The following is an 18,449-nucleotide window of genomic DNA, read 5'->3' as shown; positions in this document are numbered from 1 at the left end:
AGACGCCATACTTCTGGCGTTTTGGATTATTTAATAAGGCATTTCTAATCTCACAGCTCAGACTGCTGCTTTAATGCCAACTGGAAAGAACTTAAGCACTACAAGCAGCCAACCACCATCTCTCAGCTTCTCAAAGCCTGTAAGATTTTAAAAGTCTCTGATCATTGCCTGTCAAGGGTCTAAGCGCAGAAAGCTCATTGTGCTTTGTCGGTATTTGTTTCAAGGAATTTTGTGTTGTTATTGCCGACCAGAAACTCACCTGGACTGGATTCCACCACAAAGAAAACACGATCTAAATTTTGACACCTTGAACTCTAAAAACCACATGAACTATGTATTGTTCTACTTCTTGAACTCTAGAAACCACATGAACTAATATTCATTTGTATTTTTTTTATTGCCCATTGTTGTAAATCTTTTCTGTCTCATCTTAATGTGTGTATGCACATGTGCGTAGTTGCGAACATCCGCCCTGGCTGTGAAAATGAATAAGCTAACCTTCTGAATTAATTTAACACAAGTTGCAGCAAGTTTTTTTTAAAATTGGATTGCACTAATCGTGAGCTTGCAAAAACATGTCACAATGAAATTTAAAAACAATTCAAAAACAATTTTGCTTGCAGACGACAGGAAGAGAATAAAGAAGTTCAGTTTTTCTCTCCTTTCTGTAATATCTATAAGGAGAGATTGAGGAGACTGGGCCTACAGTCTTTAGAGTTTAGTTCCTATCAATCTCAGATTAAAATTAACAATAGATCTAGCATCAATTGGTGTTTGTGGCAGAGAGTTCCAAACTCCCATTGTCCTATTTGTGTAGTAGTGTTTCCTAATTTTTCTTCTGAAAGATCTGGTTCTAATTTTTAGACTATTGGAACATAGGAATTAGGAAAGGGAGTAGGCAATTAAGCCCTTCAAGCCTGCTCTGTCATTTAACATGATCATGGCTGTTTTTATCCTCGCCTCAACTCCACTTTCCAGCCTGCTCCCATGGCCTTTTATCTGCTTTTCATCAAAAACATACATATTTCTTGCTTTCTTGTTAATTGATTCTGCCTCCACTGCACTTTGTGGCAGTGAGTTCCATAAATTCATAACGTCATCTCGGTTTTGAACCTACCTCTTCTCACTCTACGTATCTATGACCAGTTGTTTTAGACTGTCCCACAAGGGGGAACATTTGTTCAATATCCATCTTGTCAATTCCCTTTAGCATTTTATATACCTTTCTCAGATCCCCCCCCTCATTCTTCTGAACTCCAATGAGTATAAGCTTAAGCTATCCCACTGTTCCTCATACAACAGTACTTACATTGCTGGAATCAATCTGGTGAACTTTCTTTGAACTACTTCCAATACCATCACATCCTTCCTCAAGTAAGGAAACCAAAACTAGACACAATACTCCAGGTGTGGTCTCATCAATGCCTTATACAATTGTAACAATTCCCAGTCCTAGACTCTTAGTGAATAGGAGTAGTTTCTGCTAATCTCCTCATCTGCTTCCTTCAATAACTTGAAAACTTTGTTCAAATCATCCCTTAACCTTCTAAATTCTAGGGAATACAACCTGCTCATAAAACTCCAGGATGAAAAATTAGTTTTCTTAGTGACTTACATAGGCCTTGTCAATTCGCAGGGGGAGGTCAATGCTGCAGGACTAGGCAAATATCAACCTGTGAAGCTGCCAACCCCTAGGGAATTGATGCAAATCTGTACAGCACCACTTGAAACAGTGCTACAGAACAATTTCTTCTTCCAGGTCTTGTCTAACTGGAGCTTAGGGTTTTCTGTTGCTCATTTGTGACATCTACTCCCTAGTTTTCTAATTTGCTGTTAGATTCTTGATTATTTTCTCTGCCTGTTTATGATAATTTAATATCTATGTACCTGAACCCAAATGTTCTTTGGATTTCAACTGCCTCTACCTATCTACTATTTAGAAAGTTAAAATTAATTGATGTGCCCAATTATGTCATGCTTTGTTGTTGCTGATGCATTCCTACTCTTAAAATGAAATTAATGGAATTAAAAAAGATGAACTTAAGTACGATTCCAATGATTTGTGGATGTGATGTAGACATTTTGAGTTGGATCTCTTATGCTAGAGCCAGGAATTGCAAGTCCCAACTTCGCCTCCTGTATAAACCAGCACACACATTTTGTCTTTTGGGAGTCGGTATCGAGCTGGTGTTGGAGCCATTTCTGCCCCTCAAAGCAGGTGTGAGGTGGGAAAGGAAATGGATAGCTGCTGAAGTAGTTTAGGAAGCTTGCCTCAGTTTGTTGGGATATGGGCCAGTTCTACTCCTGACTGACCCCTGAGCCCTCACCCCTTAGCCCCGTCACTATCCATCCTTTGCCCCCGTGTTGTGGGATCACTTTAAGTGAAGAATCACTGAAGGAAGTAATATCACCTCTTATATGACCCAAAAGTTGTAGGTGTAGACAGAGCAGGAAATATGCAATGTGCTCCTGTACTCATGGTGTGTGCGTATATAATGTTTCAGTTCAGATTCAAGAAACCTTCCCTGCTGTCATCAGATCATTGAATGACCCTATCATATATTAAGCAGATCTTTCTCTTCATTCTATCTGTAACCACAAACTATATTCTGCACCCTAACCTTTTCTGCTATGTACTTTTGTGAAAGGTATGTTTGCCTGTATAGTGCGCAAGAAACAATACCTTTCACAGTACAACTGACAAATCAAATCCTTTATTATATCATTGCAGCATTGCTTTACAAAAGATCTGACAGTTGCTGAAAGCAGGATCTACTGTCAGGCAGCTTTGTGGTTGGCTGGCTTTAAAATAAAATCTGAACTGTCAACACTAATTCTACTTTTTAAAAAGCCGGTCTTTCAGAGCTGAGCACTGGCTGCTCAGTCTGGACAACAATGAGAACTTGACCTCCCTAGCCTCTGGGTTCAATATTTTGCATCTTCTGCACCCTCTCCCTCTTTGTGATATGTTCCAATAGTAAATGTACAGAATAAATGAAAATGTCCTAAACTGTATAGTCGACAACGTTGTGGTGATGGGGTGGACGAAGGTAGAACATGACTAAAATTAGCCTTTCCTAATGCTGGCTGCTTGTTGGAAGAGTCTCGTACTTAATAGCAAGAAATGCCAGATCAGTGTTGGGCACATCAACTTCTTTGAGTTGATATAAGCCACCACAGGAATGTACCAGACCCAGAATAAATAGACAAGGTTAGAGCCATGCCAATTCTCCATGACCAGAAAGACTTATAAAGCTGCCTAGGGTTGTTCAATATTTTGATCCCCGATAGCCCTAATTTTGCTGAGTGAATGATCTCTCTAGGAACTGCTGTGCTAAGATGCATCCAAACACCAGCAAGTGTTTTAAGTCTTTAAAATCTGCATTATTGAACCATTAGATCATAGTATCCCTACAGTTCAGAAAGAGGCCAATCAGCCCATTGAGTCTACAGTGACTCTCCAAAAGACATCCTATCCAGTACCTATCCAAAAACCCACACGTTTACCATGGCTAACCTACACATCTTTGTACTGTGGGAGGAAACCAGAGCACCTAGAAGAAACACATGCAGATACGGGGAGAATATGCAAACTCCACATAGAAGTCACCCAAGGCTGAAATCGAACCAGAGGCAGCAGTGCTAACCAATATGCCACCTTGCCGCCTGTTTCAGTACTACAATCCTACCAAAGAGACCATTTTAGAAGTGATGCATCCCAGAATGGATTGGATGCATGAATTGCACAAGAAGAGAAACCATTGCCTTTGCATCAAAGAATCTGTCACACATCCAAGCTAATTATTCCAAGATTGAGCGTGAGACTTTAGCCAGGGTCTTTGGCATAACCAGATTTCACACCAACATTTTGGGAAGGCTTCACTGTTGAAACTGTCCATAAGCCACTTGAAACCATTAAGTGCAGACCACTTACATGTGCTTCTCCATGGTTGAAGAGGCTTTTTGTTAAGATTCAGGGATATGATTATAATGCCTGACACAAACAGGACAGCAAAATGGTCACAGACAACCCTGAGCAGGCTGCTCATAACAGATGGCACATAACCCTCCTATTATTGTTGTGGAAGGTAATTGTGGAAGGATAGCTTGACAGGATCCGAACCAAGGGGACAGCCTCAAAATAAAGGGATGACCCTTCATATCTGAGATGAGGAGGAATTTCTTCAGCCAGAGGATGGTGAATCTGGAATCCAGTGCCTCAGAAGGCTGTGGAGGCCAGATCATTGAGTTTAAGACAGTGGTAGGTTCTTGATTGGTAAGGGGATCAAGGATTATGGGGAAAAGGCAGGAGAATGGGATTGAAAAACTTATCAGCTATGATTGAATGGCGGAGCAGACTTGATGGGCCTAATTCTGCTCCTGTATTTTATGATCTATGACACCATACAGGAAGTAACCAAACATGTACACTGTTTCTGATGAAATCAAGATGAGCTGGTTATATCCCAAGGAATATTTTTTGAAGAGAAACATTTGATTTGATTTATTTTTGTGAAAAGTATTGTTTTGTGCTATACAGACAAAGCAAACTGTTCTTGAAGAAAAAAAACGAGGGAATGCAGAATGTAGTGTTAGAGTCATACCTGGGGTGTAGAGAAAATCAACTTAATGTAAGGTAGGTCCATTCAAAAGTTGGATGGCAGCAAGGAAGAAGGTGTTCTTGAGTCGGTTGGTACGTGACCTCAGGCTTATATCTTTTTCCTGACGGAAGAAGGTGGAAGAGAGAATGTCTGGGGTGCATGGGGTCCTTAATTATGCTGGCTGCTTTTCCAAGACAGTGGCAAGTGTAGACAGAGTCAATGGATGGGAGGCTGGTTTGTGTGATGGATTGGGCTACATTTAAATTTGTCGTTTCTTGCGGTCTTGGGCAGAGCAGGAGCCATATCAACCTGTGATATAACCAGAAAGAATGCTTTCTATGGTGCATCTGTAACAGTTGGTGAGAATCATAGCTGACATGCCTAATTTCCTTAGTCTTCTGAGAAAGTAGAGGCGTTGGTGGGCTTTCTTAACTATAGTGTCAGCATGGGGTGATCAGGTTGTTGGTGATCTGGATACCTAAAAATTTGCAGCTCTCGACTATTTGTACTTTGTCCCTATTGATGTAGTTAGAGGCATGTTCTCCACTATGCTTTCTGAAGTCGCTGACAATCTCCTTCGTTTTGTTGACATTTGAGGGAGAGATTATTGTTGCTGCACCAGTTCACCAGATTCTCTATCTCATTCCTGTCCTCTATCCTGATACATGAAGCTTTGCATTCCGATATTCTAATCTAATTACATCAAGAGCATTTGGGGATTGAACATAGCAGAAAACTTGCTATAGAGACAGTTTACTGGTGGGGGGTCAACAGCGATGTTGAATATATATTGAGTGAATGTTGTTCATATTAGCGTGACTCCTGTATCAATCACACACTAAAGGAGCAAATAATTTAATACTCTCCTGTTCAGTTTTCTCAAAGGCTCGAAAGGTGCTTGAACTTTAAGTTAATGTAAAAGCTAAAACACAGACTTCAGATGGCACATTAATATATGATTCCCAATACTGCTGAGAATGTATTTGAGTCCTTTAGTACTGAAGAAAGCACTCTATTGCATCTGAACATTTAGACAGTGCGGGTCAATTTAATGATCACTTACCTTTTAAGGACAGAGTCTTATAATCAATAATAACATTAAAACATACTTGATTTAGCATACAGCATCACTGTATAAGCTTATCTAACAAAAGGTTCCCAACTCCAACGTGGGCTTTCCCCAAAGATTTACAAATTGATTGATCATCGTGTTTTGTACGGACTTCAAAAACCTATGCACCTTGCTGAAGATTTCGAACTCTGGGAATTCAAAATTGAGACAGGCATTTAAAAGGCTGAATGAACCTAACATCACTTTCAGGGCACATTAAATTGCAACCTGCCACATTATCCTCAGCAATCAAAATGGCCATCGGAATTGACTGGGAAAGTCTTCCCCCAACTCTGGCCTCCGTGTTTGGCTGCCGTATGCAGATTTGCTTAATCCAGCCCATGTTGTGTCAATTTCAATATATCACTTATTCTAGACAAGGGTAATTTTAAAGAAGCCTTCCGCCCTAAAGATGAAACTGTTTTAAACGTTCCTTTAAAATAAAATTTTGACCTGTTGTTTTCACTTAATCGTACCACTTATGCCATCTGCCAAAAACTGAAGGTGGTTGCGTTATCTGAAGAATACAGGAAGGAGATGCTATGTCGCAGAGGATTAAAAACCTCTTAAAATCTTATTCCTTTCATCCCCAAGATTCCAGTGTCTTACTGAAAATTTAATTTGTTCATGAGAACTACTGTTACCTAAGAAATGTATATTTAATTTTAGACGTGTGCGTTTCTATATCTTCCCTAGACAATCAAAAGATGAGTATGAACGGGAGATGGCAAAAAGATTTGCAACAGAGGCAGAAACCAAAGCTGGAGCAGCACAAAATGACATGGAGAAAGCAATTGTGCAGAATGCACAGCAGGAGGAAGCACGACTTTCCAGACAACACGAACTAGGAAAGGAAAATTTACAACGGGTAATAAAATATATTTGAGATGGTACTTATACATCTGTGGTAAAATGTCATTCTCTAAATCTAAATTCAAATCACGTGACAACAAAGTTTTGTTGCGATGTTGAATGGATAGAAGCCTGGATTTTGCTTTGAGTATCAAAGGAAAGGCTTTCGTTGTTCACCTCAGGTACAATTGCCGAGAGGCTATTGACAGGTTTGTCAGTGAAAATTTCTAGCTTTTGGGCATGTAATCCAATGCGACACCCGCTGGAAGGGACATATGATATCTCTCAGTAGGTAGAGGAGCATGGAGGATCATCAATCAATTAGACTGAAAAATCCTCACAGGAAAATGCAAAACTTTTGTTCTAAGGATATGAGATTCCACACTTACTAACTTTTCAGGTTAGAGTTTTCTTAGCAGTAATTTTCACTACTATGCCATCAAGGACTCATTCTACAAGGCTCACCATTTTCATGTCTTTGTAGAGTATGTAATCTTGCGTTTGTGCCATTAAAGTGATGACTATGTAGTTTCCATCAGTGAAGACTGAAATAGCAAAGGCTGTGGAGCAGCAGAGGATCAGTTTTGGGATTTCCAGGTTTTAACTGTGTATGTGTAGAGCATTATCATTACATGAACCATTGATTGACCCCAGACTAATCCTGATCTGTAATGCTTTTTAATGAATGTTTTTATTGAGGTTTTTCCATTTTACCACAAGTTGCAACAAATCCCCAAAATGTAGGACAGTACAGAGTGATTATCATTCGATGTATTAATACAGAAAAAAATAGGAAATACGCATACAAGTAGTTCAGCTTTATCAATCATTGTAATTGTTGTAGTCGGTGTCTCATTTTGTACAGATAATGAAAGGATGCTAGATAGAGTTGGGGAAATCACAGGATAACAGGATTAAGCCATAAGTATGTCACCATGGTGCATGCCCTCTTGCACAGGATAACAGCTACACAATATGTGGGATCCCTTACGGAGTGAAATACAACTAATCAAGACCTAACTCATCAAGACACCAATCAACAGGATATCTTGGGGAGAGATACAATTCTCCTTTCAGTAAGATAAAGGAAACCCTCTAGAATTAAATATAACAAATCAGAGCCTGTATCCAGATACCTAGATAAAGAAAGGCCTGTATCAACACCTCACCAGCCCACATAAAGAAAGGAAACACCAGAGACAGGAACATCAGGATCAGCCAATAGATACCAGATGTGATTAGCAGTGTACATGTTTGCAAAAAGGATATGAGGATACAGTCCCCCACCTCTCCCAAGGGGAGTCCAAGCTTCAAGAAGGGCAATCTGAAAATCCTTATATAAGATCACTTGGAGAAGGGCAACCAACTTCTCTATCCAGTCTGATCTCCAATTGAAGATTACCCACTGTACATTCCATGAGCCACCTAATTCCTATCATAATCCTGCACAGCCAAGTAAATATAGAAGACCAAGCCAAGAAAGGCTAGATATCCAATGATTAGCCGACCTGAGAGTGCACTAGTAAATATTCCCCCTTCTCCAACAACACCAGAGGCAGCAACAACAGGAAAAAAAATCCCAGCCCCTTCCAGGATAGATGATCAGTCTGTACCTTCATTGGAGACCAGCAAGGATTCTTAAATCCCACAATAACAAAAGTACAAAGTGGGAGGTTCATTAGTTCTAACGGGGTTTTCCTCACCCACAGTGACAACTTATAAGACCATACAAGGGTGGCACAGTGGTTAGCATTGCTGCCTCAAAGCGTCAGGGACCTGGGTTCGATCCCCAGCTTGGGTGACTGTCTGTGTCGAGTCTGCATTTCTCCCCATATCTGTGTACATTCCCTCCCACAGTTTGAAAGGTGTGCTGGCTAAGTGCATTGGCCATGTTAAATTCTCCCTCTGTACCCAAACAGGGAGTGTGGTGACTAGGCGATTATCGCAGTAACTTCAGTGTAGTGTTAATGTAAGCTACTTGTGACACAAATAAATAAATAAACCTCTGAACCAAACCACATACCTGTTACCTTGCTGTGGGGCTACTCATCTTATCTATAAAGTGAAGGCTATCAAAAGTGTACTCCCTCAGTGTTAATGTAAGGATTACAACATTTTTGTATAAAAAAGTAAATACCACACAACCCTCTTGTCATACAACCAATTCAGCATGCTCCCCAATAGAAAGAATACCTCCAAACAATCCCCGGACAAGGGAATACCTTTATATTGCAAAGTATGAAACCCAAGAATTAGAATTTGACACAGGGTCAAAAGTAGCATGGACAGATCCCCTTACCCATCCAAATTCCCCCGGTACATGCATCAAAACCAAGGTGGAATGCAAACAGTAATGCACGTTGTGCCTTTCTCAATCCACCATCGCAGCATGCCAATGGACGAATAAAATCAAAGAGAAAGATCCTAATTTTCACAAGTTAACAGATAACATAAGCCTCTGTCATTCACCTCTGTCAGGATGAAAGACAATGGGGGCAATTCCTGCTGCACTGGGATATACAAGCGGAGCCATTTAGTAGGCTTCTCACTGGGTGCCACAGTGAGTCTCCCGCCACTAGATTTCTGGTGCCTTTTGAGATGAGGCTGGTGGGGGGAGAGGAAGGAAGGGGAATCACTGAAAATGGGGGGAACCTGCTGCCACTCTGCGGAGGGATCGGTAACAGAGGGAGGGAGGCCAGCGATTGGGGCTAAGCGTTGGGTAGGGGGGAGGAGGGACAGGGGACAGCGAACAGTGTTTGGGTGTTTGCTGTGCTGGCCAGCGTTCGGGAGGCCTTCAGTGCGGGATTTCTGTGCATGCACCAATCTCAGCTTTATGCCTCTGGTCTCTCCAGCGGTAACAGGCCCCATCTACAGCTTTTTCACATGAGTCACACTAGTGCACTCTGCAGTGCACAGAAAGTGGGAGATTCATTTTGAAAACCCCATTGAAAAACCCAGAGGGATTTACTCCAGTCTTTATGCAAATTTGACATTTAGAATTTTTTTGGGAGAATTCTGCCCAATATCACAAAATCAAGAGTATAATCAGAAGGGAACAAAGGTTAGGATTAGTGATGAACTGCATGGTCATCCACGGAGCTTGAAAAGTTCAAAACCGTGATGGGAACATTGAACAACATCCAGGATCCATCCAGAGTTTCAGTGAAGCCTTTGCATCTCCGCAATGTTGTTGTCCTGAAGCCCTAGTAAAGAGAAACCTAGGCCTAGGGCGTTGGTGAAGACCTGTCAAATCTGGCTGCCTCTAATCCTCCTCAACGAATACCAAGAACAAAACAATGTAACACCAGCATCAGAGTCTTTGACCAACCCTAGGCTTAGAAAATTGCGTACGGTATGCTCCATCGAACTCAAAATGCACAGGCTTCAAATCCTGATTGTGAAAGCATTTATTAAATCAGACCTAAGTCTAATTTTTAAAGAGTTAAAAACACTAATGGTATTTTGTGTTGATCTTGCCAATTGCATAGACTAAGATATTGTAAGACATATTATCCTCAGGAAAGATGATTTAATGCCTCAGTCTATAGACAATTTTTTAAGAAATTAAAAGAATGCAGGCAGTACTGGTAGAGAAATCGTTAATTGTGGCTTGTATGGTAAGTTATAACAATTTGTTTAATGTTAAGGGAGTTGATTGTGAAAATAGTTCCAGATGCTTTAAGAAAACCGTTGCTTAATCTGGAATGTAAACTCTCAAGCAGCTAGGCATAGATGATAGGTTTTATGGACTCATGATTGAAAGAATACCATTAAATTGGTGAGCAAGTGAGATGTCTCACACTGTTCCAAGAATGAACTGCTGAGCAAGCCAGAAGTTCTGTCTATCCTAGATGAAGTAAGAAGCCTCACAACACCAGGTTAAAGTCCAACAAGTTTATTTGATAGTAAACCCACAAGCTTTTGGGGTTTGCCCCTTCATCAGGTGAGTGGAAAGTTCTGGTCTCAAACAGAGCATATAAAGGCACACACAGTTTACAGAATACTGATTAGAATGCGAGTCTTAACAGCTAATCAATTCTTAAAGGTGCAGACAGTGTGAGTGGAAATAGTATTAAGCATAGGTTAAAGAGATGTGTATTGTCTCCTGACAGGACAGTAAATGAGATGTTGCAAGCCCAAGCAAGTCATGGGGGTTACAGATAGTGTGATATGAACCCAAGATCCCAGTTGAGGCCGTCCTCATGTGTGTGGAACTTGGTTATCAGTTTCTGCTCAGCGACTGCGCTGTCGTATGTCGTGAAGGCCACCTTGGAGAATATTTACCCGAAGATCAGAGGCCAAATGCCTGTGACCACTGAAGTGCTTGCATTTTAATCAGTATTCTGTAAACTATGTGTGCTTTTACATGCTCTGTTTGAGACCAGAACTCTCCACTCACCTGATGAAGGGGCAAACCCTGAAAGCTTGTGGGTTTACTATCAAATAAACTTGTTGGACTTTAATCTGGTGTTGTGAGACTTCCTACTGTGTTTACCTGAGTCCAATGCCGGCATCTCCACATCATATCCTAGATGAAGACAGAGGAGGAGGAGGAGACTAGCAAAAATAGTAAAGTGAATTTAGTGAGGTAAGGTGGTTTTAATCTGGCAAGATAGGCTGCAAAATAAATGACTGCTGATCTGTTAAAAAATCCCACAATGCAAATCAGGAGGTAACATGAACCTGTAAGATACAAGATGACAAGTTAAGTAATAGTTACGACATAAAGAATTTGACTCTTTATCTTCACATCTGAATGGGACACATAAGATTGCGAGCCATTTGCTGACTTTCCACAAAAATAGTTACTTGTCATGTAAAGAGAAAAGTTGCCTCAGATTTGAGGACAGGGTGACAAAGCTATCTTTGGCTTGGGTTTTGCTGGAATATCTTGGGAATACAATGGAAACCTTGAGGTTCTTGATAGAGGAGGAGCTTTTGTTATCATTGGCATCACAAGGAGACATGGTTGAATAATAAAGTGAATGAATGGATTGAATAGATGTATAAGGACACAATTTCTTCATTGAGATAGAAACAACAAATTTGAAAAGAGCTTAACCCTTTATCTGAAGTTATACTTGGTTATCTAGGCCTAGTGTTAATAAAGTGAAACATGTTTTATATAGATTAAAGTGTGAGGAAGAAATCTATGAATCAGTCAGCTTTTGGAAGGTAAGCATTGAGGGGACTGAGATCAAACTGGAGAACATAACTTAAAAGAGCATATCTTAGAAGAAAAATATTTCTAAAGGTGGTACAAAATGTAGACAATTAAAATGTGCCACTAGAGAAGTACAGTAATAGAAAAGTCCGTATGAACAACAATGGAAGTAATTCAGGCATAAGGACAAAAAAAACCCAATCGTGGACCAAGAAAGCAATAATAAAGTGGATTTAAAGACTAATCAGGAGAAATAAAACAAAAATTAGGTTTAATAGAAATGGCGAATATTTCTTGAAACATGTGCAATAAACCATGTGGAAAAAACTACATGGCTATTAAATAATCCCTAGGAACAGTAATAGACCAATCTTCTTATTAGGCTGGTATGACATCCAATGAGTACAAATGGATTATTCTTTTTTGTGTTCAAGGAGGAATGAAGGAGTCAAGATCCTGGCTGGAAACGTTGGCTTTATTCTGTCTTCTTAGATGCTGTTAGACCTGCTGAGATTTTCCAGCATTTTTTATCTTGTAATACTGGAATCAATCTGATTCCAGTATTACAAGGGACCTCCAACTCTTTTGGTTGGGTTCACTTATATTGTTATCTAACATAAATTTAACCTTCTGTCTTACATAGAGCGCTTTGCTTGGATTGAGGTTATAGGGCTTTTGCTTAGTTGGTTCTGCTTCTCCTAAATCAATCTCACGGATAGCCAGAGATGTCCAACCTGGTTGGTCTGTACATACTGGCTTAGTTCCCTTTTGTAGAGCAATTATGTCCTTCTGTTGGTCCTCAGGTAATTGGTGTATAGCACCTAGAGCCTCCTATAAAAGTAAAATCGTTACTTTCCTAGATGATCACAAAGTGCTTTCCCCTTTTAAGGTGAGAGTTGACTGGTGGTGATTTAACCTGAGGATCACCATCGAAGAGGAAATCAGGCCATAGGTGTCTCATGACCATCCTGGATTTGCCCACCTGATTTCTGGAGGCAATACTGTTTAAATGAATCATCATGAAAATGGTGACCAGCAAATTGATCTGGTTTTTCATGAGATATGGGTTGCCAAAAGAAATTCAATTGGACCAGGGATCAACTTTTATGTTGGGGATGTTTCAAGAGGTCATGTTGCACATGAAGTCATACTTGGTTATCTAGGTCTAGTGTTAATAAAGTGAAACATATAAAGTGGATTTAAAGACTAATCAGGAGAACTAAAGCAAAAATTAGGTTTAATAGAAATGGCAAATATTTCTTGAAACAGTAATAAAGCATGTGAAAAAAATTACATGGCTATTAAACCAATCCAGAATGGTCATGAGATACCTTTGGCCTGATTTCCTCTTCGGTAAGGGTCCCACACAATCCACTAGGATCCTGCTGAAGTGTTCATCAAATGCCAGAATCAGGATGATTGGAGGCTGAGACTTCCCAACCACTTTACAAGGATGATATGCCTTACAGAAATCAACATCCTTACTTTGTTTCAGCCAATAAAAATTTATCAAAATCCTCATCTGACTCATCCAAATACCCATATGACCTTCAATTGGAATAGCATGGCCAATCCTCAACCTCTCTGGCAGCACTAAGAGACAACCATTTGGTGTTCTACAGCTAATCCTCATCAGCTAGCCTCTGGGGAGGCCTCCACTTTCTCATTAAAATGTGATTCTTGATGTAATAACCTTTTGAACCTCTGCCTCCAAACACATTGCCTGAGATGAGCTCCTTAGATTAGGGGCTGCCTGTTGGGTCTTAACTAAGGTGGATCTGCTAAACAATTCATCACCACGCTCATCCAAGTCCTTCGAAAAATTTCAACTAAACAGACCATTGAGTCGTCCTTCTCAATAACTGAATCTGTGTCTTCTAGCCGAGTCCCATAAGCCTGGGCCCTAGTTTCAACACAATCCAAGAATATCTCAGGAAATTCCTCCTGTAAAGCTTGTCTCCGCAATCTCAGGTGGCTTTTCTAAAACTGTAGGACACCAGTACCTTTCCTCAGACAAGCTGTTTCCCAACAAATAATCACACTTTCCACGGGCAAACTGGAAGCAACACCAACAATAATAGTACCTGTGATTATGTCACATTTTAAATCAACTCAATACAAAGGCACGGTATTCATTTATGGGATGTGTGTGTCTCTGACTAGACTATTGTCCATCATTAATTGCCCTTGAACTCTGGCTTGCTAGGACCATTTCAGAGGCATTTAAGAGTCCACTGGAATCACATGTAGGCAAGACCAGATAAGGTTGGCAGATCTCCTTCCCTCAAAGACATTAGCGAACCAGATAGGTTTTTACAACAACTAACAATAGTTTCATGGTCATCATTCCAGATTTTTATTGAAATCATATCTTACAATCTGTTGTGGTGGGATTCAAACCTGAGTCCCCAGAGCATTACCTCAGTCGATGAATTACTAGTCCAGTGACAATACCAGGACACTGGTACTTCCCCAAAAGCTCTGTTGAGCCCCTGAATTAATACCTCAGTATTAATTGAACTATCTAGGAGAAAGTCAATTATTGGCCAACAGCCGCTCTGAATTTCTAAGAATAATGATCAACGTGCCTGCCTCACCGTATGAGGAAAAACACCCATAATTTTCTAACACCTGATTTACATTCTCAGTGAATCTGAGGTAGCTTCCCTGCTTGTTGTGAACTTTACTGGTCAGAGCATTGTTATCTTAGGAAACAGCAAAGGCTAAATCCTATGAATGAATTTGTCCGCAAACACAGGTTTCCTTTGTTTTACAAACTTGGTGTCTTCCAGGAAAGACTTTAACTCCAAATAGACACTTTCCCCCACCAACATTGTCTCCCTAAGTTATTGAAGTTCTGTTTCACCTTCAACCCACACCACCTGTTGAACACCATTTTCTTTTATCTGGCAAAGGCTGCATAGGCCTTGCTCATTCTCTTTTTCAGAGGTCTATAAGCCTCTGGCACCAATTCATAAGCACTGAGTATTGCAGTCTTTACTTCCTTATAATCACACAAATGCTCTGCTCAAAGAGTTCAGTATAGCTTCAAAACCTTCCCTACCAAAACACTTATAGGAGCACAGCCCAGTTTTCTTGCATCCAAATCATATTTGTGCCAAATTTCTTGAATGACACAAAATACACCTCCATTCCATTCTCACTAAATTTAAGTACTAGGTGAGACTCTTTTACCAAATCAAAATGTAGAGGAGTTCCATTTGAGTATTCAATCACTACCAGAAGCAGTGTTCCTTGAGCCCAGATGTCTTGTCAATTCTTCAAGCATCCTGTTCATCTTAGCTTCTGGTCTTGCCTTAATCACCACTCTGCCACTACCAATAAATCATCTTATTGCTTTTTCAAGTCCCTGAGAGTTAGCTCGTCTTAGCAAAGATTTGAACCTCAAAGATAATTGTATCACTATCCCAATAAAATATAGCAAAAGCAAATGTGAAATCTTTTTGGTTTCAATGCTGAAAAGTTCCAGTGAACCCATTTCAGTTTCTCTTCAATCAGATCATCCTGAACTCTAGACCCCAGTTTTGTTATGATCCCCGTGGAATCCGTAAGCCAAAAGAACCAAATTTACTGAATGATCCCAAATGAAGAAATCATCAATAAACTTTCACTTTTTGTAACTTTTCTATTGAATCAGAACCTGTGTAAATTAAGCATGAATGAACAGGTAAATCAAAGACCTATCTCATAGCTTTTGTTGGTAATCCAGCCTGCCTGTATTGTTCTAGTTTTAGCTACACAGTCCTTGCAAGTAGAATTTATATCTCTGGAACTTTCTCACCTGGAAGAGCAAAGGCAGCAGTCATAGCTTCCAAAGGATGTGGTAATATGGATCTACACAAATCCCTCTCACCAGCTGTTCACTTTTTTGTGTCTGTGTTCCATAGCCTCTGTATTTCTGCTTCCTTCCTATGGGTAGTTTCAAGGTTAAGGGTTGTCAGGTCAAATGGATCAGTATTTCTTCTCCAGAAATTACAGTTGATCCCTTTACAAGTGATACAAACTCTTAAAAGTCTTTTTTTAAACATTTTTAAATAGCAGTTGCAAATTCCTCAAACATTTTAAAGTAATTACCAATTTTTCTTACTTGTTACTGCTTCTAGGTTAAAGATCATCACAAACCTCAATCAACTTGTGTCCTCTTTATATACAACAATGAAGACTGAAGCTAATAAACAGTCTCCACCAGCAGTAGCTATAACAGGAAACAGAATTTTCTTTTGCCCTAACTTTGTAGCCACTGGACTTCAGTTGCCATTCATCAAGCATTTGGCAGAGGCTTGTATATCGTTGTTGTCAGAGTAATGCAATTCCCATTTATCATTATGAATTTATGTCAACATAGTAATTCCATTGACATTTCAAACCTCTATTTGTCCCCCATATTCCGGTTGTGAGTTGTGACGCATAGTGTCTCAGGTTTACCTGTCTAAAATCCCAATTCTTGCTTGCCAAAAGTAAGATTATAAATTCAGCAAATCCTAACAATTTTTGAATTTTGAGAATCCTCAAGGAAAGGGATATACAGTTATAATCAATACATAATATAAATTTTTTAAATCAAAACTTATATTGCTCTTTATGGTCCCTCATGGTGAGGCTAGACCTGTGAAAACCCACGCTACTGATGACATCACTCACGCTAAAGACATCAGTGCGTACATTCAAATAGGAAGGTGCTTACAATACCATTCGATAATACTTGTTATTTATAAAAAGAAACTAGTGACATCTTTGACCCTGATATTTATTCAGGCCAGGAAGAGAAGAGGAGGGTGGGATCGCAAGGAGGTTTCTTCAACCGGAATCCTAAATCAGGACATATTTTACAAAAATGTCAACAAGTTTCCCACCTGATTGCCAGTCAAACTGGTGGGCTGTCAGTCTGGAATGTAGCCAAGGACATGTTAGTTAAGTCTTGCGTTGCAATGCAGAGAGGTTGGGCGAAGTGGAAATAAGATGCAAGTGGCTCTGGCATTTGTTAACCATTCCGATTTGCTTTTGCCAAAGTAGTCATGAGTCTCATTCTTGAGCTGTTGCAATCCATTTGGTGTGGGTACACTCATAGTAATGTTAAAGAGACAGTTTCCAAAGTGTGGCCCTGAACCAAACATGGGCAAAAGGAGGTGAGAGTGATCTTGACCCAGTGACAGGGGAAGAGCAGTGATTTAGTTCTAAGTCAAGCTTGTACGCAACTCGCAGGGGAGCTTGCAGTTGGTGATTTTCCTACGCATCTTCTGCCTCTTCTTCAGATGGTGCAAGTCATACGTGTGAAAGGTCTTTTGCAGGAGCCTTGGCAAGTTGCTGCATTGCATTTTGAATGTGGTGAACATTCCTTCCACTGTGTGCTGGTGATAGAGAGAGTAAATGTTTAAGGTATTTGATGGGGTGACATCAAGTAGGTTGCTTTGTTGAGCTTCTTGAGTTGTTGATAGTGTCAAGCTTAGTGGTTGTTGATGGTGTCAAGCTTCTTGAGTTGTTGAATCTGCACTCATTCAGGCAAGTGGACAGTATTCATCAAATTCCAAGTAAATGGTGGACAGACATTGGGGAGCCCCAGGAATAATTCCCAGTCTCTGACCTGACCTTGTTGCCATAGTATTTATAATCTGTTTCTGGCCAATGATACTCTCCAGGAAGTTGATGAGGGATTCATCAATAATAATGTTATTGCATGTGAATTGAGACATTTAGACTCTTTCTTGTTAGAGATGGTCACTTTCTGGCACCTGTGTGGCATTAATGTTACTTGTCACTTATCAACACAAGGCTGGATGTTGTTTCTTGTAAGCACAGACTGTTTGATATTGAGGAGTTGCAAGCAGTACTGAACACTGTGCAATCGTCAGTGGAAATACCCATTTCTGACCTCATGTTGGAGGAAGTATCATTGATGATGCAACTAAAAATGCTGGAGCTTATAAATGGCCTGCAACAACCACAACAATCTACCTCTGAGCTAGGTTTGATTTCAATCAGTGGAGAGTTTTCCTCTTATTCCCATTGATTTCAATTTTGCTTGGCCTTCTTGATGCAATATATAGGCAAATGCTACTTTGATGTCATGGGCAGTCACTCTCACTTCTGCCCATATTTTGTCCAGGGCTGCACTAAGTCTGGAGCTGAGCGGTCCTAGCAGAACTATTTAAGGAAGGATGTGCTGGCCTTGGAAAGGGTCCAGAGGAGGTTCACAAGAATGACCCTTGGAATGAAGAGCTTGTAGTATGAGGAATGATTGAGGACTCTGGGTCTGTACTCATTGGAGTTTAGAAGGATGAAGGGTCTTCTTACTGAAACTTATAGGATATTGTGAGGCTTGGATAGAGTGGACATGGAGAGGATGTTTCCACTAGTAGGAAAACCTAGAACCAGAGGGCAGAACTTCAGGCGAAAGGGATGATCCTTTAACACAGAGGTGCGAAGGAATTTCTTCAGCCAAAGCAGTGAATCTATGGAACTCTTTGCTATAGAAGACTGTGGAGGCCAGGTCACTGAGTGTCTAAGAGAGAGATGGATAGGTTCTTGATTAATAAGGGGATCATGGGTTATGAGAAGAGAATGGAAATGAGAAAAATATCAGCCATGATTGAATGGTAGAGCGGACTCGATGGATCAAGTAGCCTAATTCTGCTCTTATGTCTTATGGTCACCTGAGCCAGAAAACATCTAATTTGTTTTAATCTTCAGCAGAAAATGGAAT

The 18,449-nt window shown here is 40.2% G+C and overlaps 1 protein-coding gene across 3 annotated transcripts in view; it reads left to right on the top strand.

The window, feature by feature from the left end:
* cfap36 (cilia and flagella associated protein 36) overlaps positions 1 to 18,449 on the top strand; it is a 105,972-nt gene that overhangs the window by 49,755 nt on the left and 37,768 nt on the right. For all 3 annotated transcript variants that reach the window (XM_080200407.1, XM_080200405.1, XM_080200406.1), the window contains one exon: positions 6,409 to 6,580. In XM_080200407.1, the coding sequence (XP_080056533.1) occupies positions 6,409 to 6,580 (172 nt within the window). The remainder of the gene's footprint in view (positions 1 to 6,408; positions 6,581 to 18,449) is intronic.

Source organism: Carcharhinus amblyrhynchos, chromosome 12 (genome assembly GCF_965287045.1).
Source record: "Carcharhinus amblyrhynchos chromosome 12, sCarAmb.v2.hapA, whole genome shotgun sequence".
NCBI lineage: Eukaryota > Metazoa > Chordata > Chondrichthyes > Carcharhiniformes > Carcharhinidae > Carcharhinus > Carcharhinus amblyrhynchos.
The sequence above is the reverse complement of the archived record's forward strand: the minus strand, read 5'-3'. Positions and strand labels throughout refer to the sequence as shown.